General features: G+C 35.5%; 1 protein-coding gene across 1 annotated transcript; it reads left to right on the forward strand.

The window, feature by feature from the left end:
• The first annotated feature begins 13310 nt into the window (after nucleotides 1–13310).
• Nucleotides 13311–14261, forward strand: LOC109676261 (keratin-associated protein 26-1). Its single transcript, XM_020152731.2, has one exon. It carries the CDS (start codon nucleotides 13374–13376, stop codon nucleotides 14016–14018), a length of 645 nt encoding a protein of 214 aa, XP_020008320.2. The 5' UTR covers nucleotides 13311–13373; the 3' UTR covers nucleotides 14019–14261.
• The last annotated feature ends 296 nt before the right edge of the window (nucleotides 14262–14557 follow it).

A 14557-nucleotide genomic window follows, 5' to 3' on the forward strand; every position in this document is an offset into this window, starting at 1 on the left:
GTTTTCTCCAACTTCATCCTTAACCACTAGATAATCCATTCTCCATTTCTCTAATTTTGTCATTTTGAGAATATAATGGATTTAGAGTCATAACTTTTGATAGACTTTTTTCACTTTGTATAATTCTCTAAAGTTTGAACCAGATCATTGCATTTATTGCTGAGTAATATTATATTATGTAGATAAATTACAGTCTATTTGTTCATTTGCTTATTAAAAGATATCTGTGCTGTTTCAGTGTTTGGCATATTACAAACAAAGCTTACATACAAATTTTTATATATGATTTTGTGTGAACATAAGTGCTTATTTCCCTGAGGGAAAAAATCATCAAAACCAAAATATTAGGCATATTACAGTTCCATATTGAGTTTCAAGAAACTGACAAACCTTTATCCAGGGAGGATGTGTCATTTTATATGTTCTCACCAACAATATATGAGCAATCAATTTCTCTGTATCCTTACCCAGTGTTCTGTGTCACTATTTTTATTGTACTTGTGCTTTTTTTTCTGATAGATGTTCTGTATCATTGTGGTTTGATTTGCAAGTCAATGATATTGAGCATCTTTCCAGGTGCCTCTTGCCATTTGTGATCCTTTTTGGTGAAATGCTTTGTCATAGTCTCATATTCTTTGCTCATAGTCTAATTGGATCGCTTGACACAAGTCTATTCCTAGATAGGTCGTTTGCAAAGACTTTCTTTCATTCTGTAACTTCTACCTAATCTTCTTAACAAGGATTTTGGCAGAAATTTTTTTTAAGTTTTGAATAAGTGCAATTAGTAATTCTTTCTGTTTCTGTACTAGGCTTGTAGTGTGAGATCTAAGAACTACTTGCCAGCTACTGATCATGAAAAATTTCTCCTATTTTTTTCTAAAAGTTTTTATCATGTGGCACATAAAATTTCTTATCATTTTGTGTTGATTTTGTGTCAGATTGAGATTTAGTTGCTTATTTAAAAGTCATGAATTTATTAATAAAGTGCTATGTTTTGATCTATGCATATATTGTAGAAAACTTGATTCAAGTTAATCAACATATCCATAACTACACTAATTTAGCACTTATTTTGTGGTTGAGGGCACTAAAATCTATTATTATATGAGTTTGGAAATACACAATAAATAGTTATCATGCAATGCAATAGATCACTAAAACTTATCTCTCAGTCTAATTGAAACATTATACCCTTTGAGAAATATTTCTTCTTTCCCAAACTGTCCTCTCCCTCCAGCTAAAGATAACTTTATAGCTATTCTCTGTTTCCATGAGCCTGATCTATTTTTGAATTCCAAATATCTGTGGAATAATACAGCATTTGTCCTTCTGTGTATTACTTATTTCATTAATAGAATATAATCCAAGTCTTTCCATGTGGTTGCAGATGACAGCACTTTCTTTATTAGACTGTACAGCATTGTGTTGTTTGTGTGAATAGTAGACATATGACATTTTTCTTATCCATTTATACATTAATGTACTCCTACAATGCTTCAATATCTAAATATTATGAACAATTCTAAAACCAACATGGGAGTGCAGTTAACTCTGTGAAGTTAACTCATAGCGAAGGCAATTAATAGACTGAAGAGGTACCTATAGGTTACGAGAAAATATTTTCAGGCCAAGAATCTGTGAAGGAACTTACATCCAAAATATTTAAGAACCCAAACAAGTCAGCAACAGAATAAATAACACAATTTTTAAATATGCAAAGGTTATGAACAGGCATTTTTCAAAAAACGAGATGTAAATACCAACAGATATGTTTAAAAAATTCAATCTCTCTAATCAACACAGAAATGCATTTAAAACAACAATGAAATGTCACTTTATACCTGTTAGAATAGCTACTATCAAAAAAGGCACGTGATAAGAACTGTGGCGAGGATGTTGAGAAAACAGTTACTGAAAATTGATAAAATCATTCTGGAAAGTATCGTAAAAGCTGCTTAAGAAATTAAAAATAGAACTAGTATATGATCCATTAGCCTCACTTTGAAGTATATATGCAAAGAAAATGAAACACATGATTCAGATATGAATAATTCCATATATATTGCAGCATTATTCACAATAGTCAAGTTATAAAATAACCTGAATGCCCATGATGGATCCATGAATAAAGAAATTATTATTGCACATACTGTCTTCTTGAAATCAGTTACTGGATCACTATGCCTTTAGACCAATGTCTTGACTATTTCCTTGGTGTCAAATAGTATGTTCTAAAGCCACACTGAACACTTTCTCTCTCTCTCTCTCTCTCTCTCTCACACACACACACACACACACACACACACAGAAACAGAATAATATAATAGAATGTTATTTAGTCTTGCAAATAAAGACATCATGCCATTTGTAACAACATGGATGAACCTGAAGGATATTACACTCTGAAAAAAGACAGACACAGAAAGACAAGTTCTACATGATATTACTTTTACCTGGTGCCCTAAAAAGTCAACCTCATGGAAGCAAAGACTAAAACATCTGTTGCCAGATGCTAGAGAGTTAAATAAGTGGGGAGATACCGTCAAAATACAAAGTGTTTCATTTATTCAGGATAAGTTAGTTTTGGTGATCTAAAATATACAGCGTGGTGATGATAATGATGGTGTATTGTGTATTTGAGATTTGCTAAAAGAACAGATCATAAGTGTTCCCATCAACAAAGAAATAAAGAAAAATCACGAGTGGGACACAGACGCAGACTGTTATCTTCGTGAATCAGGGACCTTGCTGAGACGTTAGAGACAAACTTGGCTGAGGTAAAGCACCAGGGAGAGCTGAAACTTCGGTACCCTAAACCCCTAGCTTGTGGAAGGCTCCTCCATGCCATGATACACTGAAAGAACAAGCAGGCCACCACCCCCAGGCAGCCGCCATCTGCCGTCCCACTGGGCCTCTGCCCCACAGGCCTGCCAGGCCCCCAACCCACAGACTCACCATGCTTACACCCCACAGGCCCATCAGGATTCTGTCCCGCAGAACAGCCAGGCCACTGCTCACCAGGTCACTACCTGCCCACTGGCCCACTGGCACACCGGCTTGCCACCTGCCACAGGAAGACTCCAACACCACCAGACACCAGCTCCAAACCTGCATAGGAGAAGCAGACAAACAGGACTGGATGCTAAAGGAGTAACACCAGAACTACTAAGACTGAAATTCTACTGTTCCTGAACCAGGAATTTTTTTCCTTTGTTATTTTTTCTCTTTTCTTTAAGTGTTTGTGTGTCTTGTTGACTGTCTGATTGTCCACCATATCTCCCTGTTGATTTCTTTGTGTCTCCATTATTTTTTCTTCTTTTCCTTCTTTTTCTTTTTTCTCCTTCTTTCTTGGTTTTGTTATTTTACTATTATAAGTTAGCTAATACCAAATTACACATAGACCAGGGACAGAAACAGTACCAAGTGGAATGATGAGAAGATGAAAAAAGGATGGAATCAATTCTTTCCAGAGGGAAATGAAAAAAAAAAAAAACAGATACCCAGATCCAGACTCCAACAAAACAAAGATAAACTATACCATGGAACCCAACAAAGCCCACAAGAACACCCTGAAAGAGGAAATGCTGCAAGTAATCAATGAGAATTTCATAGAGATGATACTAGACATGTCAACCAAAATGTAGAGAAGACACTCAAGAAATTCCAAGACAATAAAAATAAAAAATATGAGAAAGCATAAGAACAAATAAATGAAATCATAGGAGCCCTAAATAAATACCAGAGTGAAACAGAAAACACCATAAATGAGAGATAAATGAATTAAAGACAAAAATTGACAATATTGAAGAGGAAGTGACCCATGATATGGAAAACATCAGAAAAAAGAATGAAACAGAAATACAAAACAAAATGGAAGGCCACTCCAACAAACTAGAACAAGCAGAACACAGAATCTCAGAACTCAAAGATGAAATGGTAATTAACGGAAAAACTGAACTGTTAGACAATTCAGACCTGTGAAAGGAATATGCAAGAACTCACCAATTCCATCAAAAGACCAAACCTGAGAATCATGGGCATTGAAGAAGGAGAAGAGGTGCAAGCAAAAGGAATTTGTAATATATTCAACAAAATAATAACAGCAAATTTCCCAAATCTAGAGAAAACTATGTTCATTCAGGAACAGGAAGTATCTAGGACACCAAACAGACCTGACCAAAGTAGAACTACCCCACAACATATTATCATTAAAATAACAAGCACAAACAATAGAGAAAGAATATTAAGGCTGTAAAAGAGAAAAAACAAATAATATACAAAGGTAAACCAATCAAAATCACAGCAGATTTCTCAACGGAAACCTTAAAAGCAAGAAGAGCATGGAGTGAGGTCTTCTGGGCACTGAATGAAAATAACTTCAGCCCTAGGATACTCTACCCAGCAAAACTATCATTCAAAATAGATGGAGCAATAAAAGTCTTCCATGATAAGCAGAAACTAAAACAATATATGACCACAAAGCCACCACTGCAAAAGATTCTTCAATTAATTCTGCACACTAAATGATAGGAATCACCACATACCTATCAATACTAATACTGAATGTTAACGGACTTAATTCCCCCAATCAAAAGACACTGCTTGGCAAACTGGATTAACAAGGAAGATCCAACAACCTGCTGCTTACAGGGGACCCATCTCATTGACAGAAATAAGCACTGGCTGAGGGTGAAAGGCTTGAAGAAGATCTACCAAGCCAATGGCCCCCTAAACTAGGCAGGGGTAGCAATATTTACCTTGGACAAAGGAGACTTCAAACTTACATTGAGCAAACGAGATAAAGACACTCCATATTAATAAGAGGGGAAATATACCAAAAGGAAATAAAAATTATCAACTTATATGCATCCAAAGTCAATGCAACCAATTTCATCAAACATATTCTGAAGGACCTAAAAACATATATAGACTCCAACACAGTGATAGTGGGACACTTTAATACCCCCTTATTACCAATTGATAGGTTACCCAAACAAAAAATCAATAAAGAAATTCTAGAACTAAATCATACCATAGATCAAATAGACCTAGCTGATGTTTACAGAATACTTCATCCAACCTCTCCACAATATACATTCTTCTCAGTAGTCCATGGAATCTTCTCCAAAACTGATCATATTAGGGCACAAAACAAGCCTCAGCAAATATAAGAAAACAGAAATAATCCCATGCATTCTATGTGATCACAATGCATTACAGCTAGAAATCAACAAAAACAACAGTAAAAAGCAAGCAAACAATTAGAAGCTGAACAACACATTGATCAATGATCAATGGGTCATTGATGAAATAAAAGAGGAAATTAAGAGCTTCCTGGAACTTAATGAATATGAAAACATGACCTATTGGAACCTATGGGACACAGCAAAGGCAGTCCTAGGAAGAAAGTTTATAGCCATGAGTGCATATATAACAAGGTCAGAAAGATCTCAAATCAATGACCTAATGCTACATCTTAAACTCCTAGAAAAACAAGAACAAGCAAATTTCAAAGCAAGCAGAAGGAGAGAAATAATAAAAATAAAGGCTAAAATCAATGAAACAGAAACAAAATTAAAAATACAAAGAATCAATGAAACAAAAAGCTGACTCTTTGAAAAATTAAATAAGATTGACAGACCACTGGCAAACCAGACTAAAATGAGGAGAGAAAAAACCCAAATCAGTAAAATCAGAAATGTAAAAGTGAAGATAACAACAAACACCACAGAAATTCAGGAAATTATCACAGACTACTTTGAGAACCTATATTCTAATAAATTTGAAAATCTTGAAGAAATTGACAGACTTCTAGACAATTATGACCATCCAAAACTGAACCAAGAGTATATTAATCACCTGAATAGATCTATAACACAAAATGAAATTGAAGCAGCAATAAAGAGTCTTCCAAAAAAAAAAAGTCCAGGACCTGATGGATTCTCTGTTGAATTCTATCAGACCAGGCTTTTAAAGAAGAACCAACCCTCCTTAAACTGTTCCATGAAACAGAAAGAGAAGAAACACTGCCTAACTCATTTTATGAAGCCAATATTACTCTCATCCCAAAACCAGACAAAGACACCTGCAAAAAGGAGAATTATAGGCCATTTGTTTACAAAATCCTCAATAAAATAATAGCAAACCGAATCCAAAAACACATCAGAAAGATCATTCACCATGACCAAGTTGGCTTCATCCCAGGGATGCAGGGGTGGTTCAACATATGCAAATCTATAAATGTAATACAGCACATCAATAGAAGCAAAGACAAAAACTACTTGATCATCTCAACAGATGCAGGAAAGCCTTCAACAAGATCCAACACCACTTCATGATAAAAGCTCTAAGAAAACTAGGAATAGGAGGAATGTACCTCAGTATTGTAAAGGCTATAAATGACAAAGCTACAGCCAACATCATACTTAATGGTGAAACACTGAAACCATTTCCTCTAAAATCAAGAAGGAGACAAGGGTGCCTACTATCCCCACTCCTATTCAACATAGTCCTGGAAGTCCTAGCCAGAGCAATTAAGCAAGAAGAAATAAAAGAAATACAAATAGGTAAAGAAACTGTCAAAATATCCTTATTTGCAGACGACATGATCCTGTACCTCAAAGACCCAAAAAACTCTACCCAAAAACTCTTAGACACTATAAGCAGGTATAGCAAGGTGACAGAATACAAAATCAACTTACAAAAATCATTAGCTTTTCTATACACCAACAATGAACAAACTAAGAAGGAATATGTGGAAACAATTCCATTCGCAATAGCCTAAAAAAAAAATCAGATACCTGGGAGTCAGCTTTAAAAAGGATGTGAATGACCTCTACAAGGAGAACTACAAATCCCTGAAAAAATAGATTAAGGAAGACTACAGAAGATGGAAATATCTCCAGTGCTCATGGATGGGTAGAATCAACATAGTAAAAATGGCTATACTACTGAAAGCAATCTACATATTTAATGCAATTCCCATCAAAATCCCAATGACTTTCATCACAGAGATTGAAAAATCTACCTTAAAGTTCATTTGGAAACATAAGAGACCGTGAATAGCCAAGGCAATACTCAACATAAAGAGCAATGCTGGAGGTATCACAATACCCAACTTCAAAGTATATTACAAAGCAATACAATAAAAACAGCATGGTATTGGCACAAAAACAGACATGAAGACCAGTGGAACAGAATAGAGGACCCAGATATGAAACCACACAACTATACCCACCTTATTTTTGGCAAGGTGTCAAAAACATATGATGGAGAAAAGACAGCCTCTTCAACAAATGTTGCTGGGAAAAGTGGTTATCCATCTGCAAGAAACTGAAACTAGATCACTGTACTAGTATCAACTCAAAATGGATCAAGGACCTTAATATCATACCCAAAACTCTGAAGTTAGTACAGGCAGGAGCAGGAAACACTCTGGAACTAATAGGTATAGGCAAGGAATTCCTCAATAGAACTCCAGCAGCCCAGCAACTAAGAGAAAGAATAGACAAATGGGAATTCATAAAATTAAAAAGCTTCTTCACAACAAAAGAAATTATCTCAAAACTGAAGATACCACCCAGAGAATGGGAGAAAATATTTGCCAGCTATACATCAGACAAAGGACTGATAACCAGAATATATAAAGAACTTAAGAAATTAAACTCTACCAAAATCAATGAACCAATAAAGAAATGGGCAACTGAACTAAACAGAACTTTCTCAAAAGAAGTAATTCAACTGGCCAAAAAACACATGAAAATATGCTCACCATCTCTAGCAATAAAGGATATGCAAATCAAAACCACACTAAGATTCCACCTCACCCCTGTAAAATAACCATTATTAGAAACACCACCAACAACAGGTGTTGGTGAGGATGTGGGGGGAAAGGAACCCTCGTACACTGCTGGTGGGAATGCAAGCTGGTACAACCACTCTAGAAAAAAATTTGAAGGCTTCTTAAAAATCTAAACATAGACCTACCATGTGATCCAGCAATCCCACTCCTGGGGATATACCCAAAAGGGAATGCACACAGGTTACTCCAGAGGCACCTGCACCCCCATGTTTATTGCAATGCTATTCACAATAGCCAAGTTATGGAAATAACCAAGATGCCCCACTATTGACAAATCGATCAAGAAAATGTGGTATTTATACACAATGGAATTTTACTCAGCTATGAAGAGGAATGAAATATTATCATTCATAAGTAAATGGGTGGAACTAGAGAACCTAACCTAGGTTAGCCAGGCCAGAAGACCAAATATCTTATGTTCTCTCGCATATGCAGACTTTAGATCTAGGGCAAATACAGCAATGTGGTTGGACTTGGGTCACATGACAAGGGGAGAGCACATACGGGAGGTATGGGGATAGATAGAAAACCCAAAACAAAGAAGCATTTGATGTCTCCACTCCAGAGAAACTAATACAGAAACCTTCAAGTGACAGAGGTCAACACGAGAAGGGGATCAGGAACCAGTGTAAAGATTAGTTAAAGATGAATCAGTTTGGGTTGTAACACATTTGACATGAAAGTAACGCTAGGAATCTTTCTGTATAGCTATCCTTAACTCAACTAGCAAAAACACTATGTCTTTCTTATTATGTTTATGTCTTTTCTTCAATAAAATTAGAGATAAGGGCAGAACAGTTTCTGCCTGGAAGCGAGGGGGATGTGGAGGAGAGAGTGGGGGCAGTGGGCATGGAGGAGAAATGACCCAAACATTGTATGCACATGTGAATAAATGAATAAAAAAAAGCAAAGAAACAGACAAATGGTAGCTATGTGAGGTGATAGAAATGTTAATTAGCTTGATTGCCATCATCATCTCACAATATATATTTATATCAAAACACTGTATTGCATACCTTTTGCACAAAATTTTTGTCAGGTTTGTCTCAAGAACTTGGGGAAAATTTAATAAAAGACTTTCACATTTAAAATATGAATATATAGTCAAAGGAATGAAATTTATAAAGACCTTGTGAAGATAGAAGGAGCACAATGCAAGGGCTCAACTATAGGTAGGGAAAAGGTACCTTCAATTTCAAGTCTTTAACCCAGTTATGAAAGGATGCATTTGTTAATATAAAATAGTCTGTCTAATATTGTCTGGAAAAATGTTTTTGTATGTGGAGTTAGAGGGAATTAAGGGAGGTAAATTTGTTCAAATCATGTATAAACCATTGTTTCTATTCTGAATGATGCTATAATACAGTAAAAATTTAATCATTGATTGACTACTGCCTACCAGCCTGATCATTTGCCTAGAAGTCTACACTGCCAATCAGAATTCTTTGAATGAATTATAATTTAGTGATTTTACACATAGTCTTCAATAGGATGCACTACACTTACGTCACTTCATTATGTTGTAGTCTATAATGAGCTGCTTCTCTAAGCTACAATTGATGATTAGTCAGAAATAGTAAGTAGGCAAGAGTAAAACTTGAGAAAGCACAAGAAGTTTCCTGCAGTTTCTCCTAAACTCATATTTGTTTTTCCTAGGTGAAAATAGTGAGAAAAATGTCTAAAAGAGATTGCTGCATAATTAAAGCTTATTTTTAGTTGATAAAGAAAACCAAAGTTATATTTTATGATTGCTATGATGTTAGTCAGAAAATACGTAGTAAAGATGGGTTGATTTTCCGCATAATGATCACTCCAACTGAAATAAAGATGTTGCGTTGATTTAATCCTCACAACATCCTTATATTTAAATATATAAAATAGTATCTTATATATAATAAGGTCAATAAAAGTTCAGTAAATAATAGATAATAAGAGTTCTATAATACAGTTGGGAAATAATACTCAAATATTTTGCCAATAAGACAGTAAGACAAAGGTATGTTTTTTTTTTTCCTTGTAAAACAAAGATGTAAGGTTGTGTGTGTGTGTGTGTGTGTGTGTGTGTGTGTGTGAGAGAGAGAGAGAGAGAGAGAGAGAGAGAGAGAGAGACTGAGAGAAAGAACTCAAGCTTTGAGAGAAAATTAAGTGATGATAGTTATACACACTTAAAATTTAAAGGTTGGAGAGATTTAGGTTGGCAGAAATGGTCTGGAGAGTACTCACAAAGTAGCTCATCTACTTGGCATCTGAATGGTAGATAAAATTTTAAAGTTATTCCTAAGGAGATGAAAGTTAGGAACAGTGAGGAAATTATAAAAAAGCAAGTGGATAGAAGAGCTATAATTGGAGAAATGAATAGGCAAACCAAAATGGTAAAATGAAAGCAGGGGAGGACTGGTTAAGTCTCTGGACAATTTCTTGTGGAGAGAGGGAAGTTGTCAATATTTTAAATAAGAGAGTCTCATGATAAAATAAATTTTAGGAGTGTTATTCTAAATAGTGTACTTAGGCAAAATAAGAGCATCTAAGATGGCAGTAAAAAATTCATCACAGGAGAACAAAACCCAATTTGAATAATAACAGTGATAAAAGAAAGAGAAAACTGATGAAAAAGCATACCTTTAGAGGGTCAAGGAAGTAAAACATTATAACAGGTTTTCCCACATTTCCAATCTACGCTGCAATTTAATCTCAGTACTCTCTTTTGAAATCAGATGCTGGATCACTTTGTCATTTGTGCATGATCTAAACTATTTCTCTGATGACTGAATGAGATTCAGCATACCAATCTAAGTTCATTCACTATACCTTGCTTTTAAGAACCCTGTAGTGAAAGCACTGGTGTTATTTTTCTGCTTTTATACCTTTTTCCATAGTCTGAAATGTCTCCCTCTTCCTCAAATTCTCTGCCATTTCCTTCCATTCTTCAAAGTTAGTATCAAATGACAACATTTGGTATTAGGTATGTTAGTCTTGCTCTGTATGTCACTTAAAGAAGTTAGTAAACACTGACAAGGATTGTATTTCTGTCTTATCCCACCTATGAGATAGAATATGTCTGGGAACAGAAAACAATTTCATAATGGTGTTTTTGTCAGCTCCTATCATTATGTATTGCACAAACTGGATGCTCAATAAACATTTACTAAAGTAATGAATGAAAAGTTGCTTATTGACACACTTTTATTGTTGAATGCTCTGAGGATTCCTTAAATCTAAGATAAATTCAGAATGTTCCCTCTAGAGAAGGAGAGGTAACATCCATGATTCATTAAATATAAAATAATAAAATTGGTAAATCTGGAGAAATACATAGGATACTTGGCTCCTCAGACTATCTCATGGCTTTTGGGTCAGAAAGGAGCTGGAAACGTAGTTTGTAGGAGTCTGCTAATGAAGAACTTGGTGTTGTATCCAAATAATTCCTACCCTTTTATTGACACAGCCACTATGAAGGAACCACTTCAACATATAACATATATATATATTAATATATATTGTGGATTTCCTGGTCCTTGTAATTATTAAATGATGATATCAGTAGGTCTCTATATGATATTCTGTGGGATAGTGAGAAGAAAAATGTTTGACAATACAAAAAGTTTTTAGTCAAACATTTTTCTTCATATTGTTATGATAACTTTCTAATCTCAGGTTTTCTCATATGAATACTTGAAATAACAAAATTTTCTTTCTAGTGTTATAAGGATAAAGTAAAATCACCAGTGAGGGTACCCACACAGGATGTGGGTACCATACCCTAATGAATAACATGGAGTAGGCACTGAATGAATAGTTTTCCCGTATTCCACACCTTTGCCCTTCAGGGAAAAACATTCCATGTACATATAACATATACAGTACATATATACACACACACACACTATATTGGTGGACTAATGACACAGGTGTTGGACACTTGGTTACATTAGGAAGAGCAGACGTAAATAGCATCAACACATAAATTTGATAAGCATTCAGCTAAATATGGCTGTCCCTATTACTAACGCTATTTAGTTGGTGCATCCAAGATTGCACAAGAAGACTCTAGCAGCTGTGTACAAAGAATGTCAGGTAATGAATTCCTGAGGTGGAACTTCTTAATCACATCAGGTAAGCCATGAAAGAATAATGGCCTCTGACCTAAAATTTTGAGATAAATTCAACATGTTCACATAGAACATTAGAAACTATATCATTTTATTTTCTTATTTATGCCCCGGTAGTAAAATAAACTCTTATTGCGTCATAGAGAAATCAAGGCTTTCATTTCATATTTTCTACTATACTGGATAGAGGGAGATTTGGTAAGTGTGACCATTGAACATAGAAGTGTTGTGATTTAAATTGAATTTGTAGCCACAAGAAATGGAATTTAGATTTAAAAGATAATTTAAACTGCCATTAAAATAGCCACTGGAGTGGCTGGCTATGGCAAGGCATTAAAAAATACAGTGGGCTGGTTAAATCTAACCACAATTATTATTTTTAACAATTTTTACAGAAGTATACATTCCTAAATAGTCTTCATACTAGTCAAACTTAGGAAAACTCTACATTCATTCTCATGCTACTATATATATAAATCAGTTTAGAAACTCCTTTCAGAAAAATGGTATTTTCCATGTAGGGAATAAAAGACACCTGTATCTTAATCAATGCATCCTACTTTTATTTTACCAAAAACTTTTTTTTAAATGAAGTTGTAATATGAAATACATAAGCTTGTAATAAATATCAGAAATGTCATTTTGTCCAACTTGATTTTCTTTTGCTCACACTGGAATCCATAATTTACCTAAGCTCAACTAAGATATTTTAAAATATCTTAGAAAAAAAACAAGCTTTCAACATTACTCAATTTATTCATTGAAGTTGATAAAACAAGTGCAAATTTTCTGATTTAAGAGGTAAGTCAGTTTCTATAAAGATGCTGAAATAAGGTAAAAAAGAAACATTGAAAATTTCCACACTACACTGAATTAAATTCTTTCTGCAATATAGGTTATAGAAATGTTCATATTCTTTTGTAACATACTCACTTCTAAGTTACTTTTGGCAAGTTCTAAAAAGAATAGAATTTCTCTTCAAAAAGCAATAATTTGCAGCTATTTCAAAGAACTTTGCTATAACTTGTAAAGAAAATTTCAAGTGAGGAATTTAAGAAATGTTTGTTCAATGTTGGTTATAATTGGAATAAGTTCACGGACTTCAAAAGTGTCTGTTTTGGTTGGATTATTAAAGGAGAGACCCTATTAAAACTCAGTCACACTAGTTTATAAATAAATTTAATCTGCAAGGCATTGCAAGGAAAATCCAGTTTTATGGGAGATGGGAGCCCCACTTCCTGGGCTATAACCAAGAGTTCTGATGCAGCCTCATACAACAACAAGGAAGAGTCTGTACACAGAATCACCACTCTTGGGGATATATAAAGGAACAGACCAAACTAGGGTCAGAATCAAACCCGACGTACTCACTTCTCTCCCTCAACTACTCTCTGAACCTCACCATGTCTTGCCACAACTACTGCTCTGGAAACTACAGCTCAGGATCTTTCAGCAATTCTTGCCATCTTCCTCTCACCCCTTCCATTGCCCTCTGCTCTACAAATATGAGCTATGGCAATGTCCTCTGCTTGCCCAGTAGCTGTCAAGATGGTACCTGGGTCACAGACAACTGCCAAGAGACTTGCGGAGAACCAACTAGCTGTCAACCAGCTAACCGGGAGCCCAACAACATGGAAACATCTTGCTACTCTTCCACTGCTTACTATGTTCCCAGATTCTGCCAAGGAACGAGCTTTATTCCTGCTTCTTCCTTCATCTCCAGCTCCTGCCTCCCAACATCCTACAGACCACTGAGCTATGTGTCCAGCAGCTGCCGTCCACAGAGTCCCATCATCAATAGTAGCCATCCCATAAGCTTCGTGTCCTGTGGCTATCGCCCCCTCACCTGTTTTCCCAACAACTGCAGACCCTTGAGCCTTCTCACTAATGGATGCCGCCCCTTGGGTTGTGTGCCCTATGGTCCTCAAACCGTTCATGTTGTGTCTAGCAGCCTCAGACCTCTGCAGCCTCTCTCCAGCAGTTGCCAACCCGTGACCCCTGTGTGTATCACCCGTCGTCCATCTTGCTCTGCACAAGGAAGCCAATAGCTTCCTCATTCCAGTGAATAATTATGCTGAAGATCCAGAACAAAAATTCAAACTCTGGACTTTTGCTTGTTTCTTAGTAATGACTGCTTTCTCTTTGTTTTCACTGTGCCTAATCTAATAATGCAAGCTGCTCCTTTCACATTTTATCTTGTTTTCATCTTTCCTTTACATACAAATTTTGTGTGCACTGTTGCTCAGGTGTGGGAACTATGTATTTGATTCTTACTATAAATAAATGAACCTCAGTCAAAATTAAGAATCTGGGTCATTGATTCGTCCTTCATACTTCATTCTAATACAAAAATGAAAAGCCTCAACTGCTTTATAGTAAGTGAATAGGAAAAGTGATACTATGCCATATCCTCTTACCTGACAACAGGGCAATGGTGTTTATTCTTCAAACTTTTTAAAAGTCTAGAGAATTCTGATCATGTGTATTTAAGGGACCCAAAAAGTTCTTGGTGGAAATTATGGTGAAAAGGCAAGATTAGCAATAATTAATCTCTCTTCTCTTTCTCTTCCAGTGCACATACCTCCAC

The sequence above is a fragment of the Castor canadensis genome, chromosome 5, assembly GCF_047511655.1.
Source record: "Castor canadensis chromosome 5, mCasCan1.hap1v2, whole genome shotgun sequence".
NCBI classification, from domain to species: domain Eukaryota; kingdom Metazoa; phylum Chordata; class Mammalia; order Rodentia; family Castoridae; genus Castor; species Castor canadensis.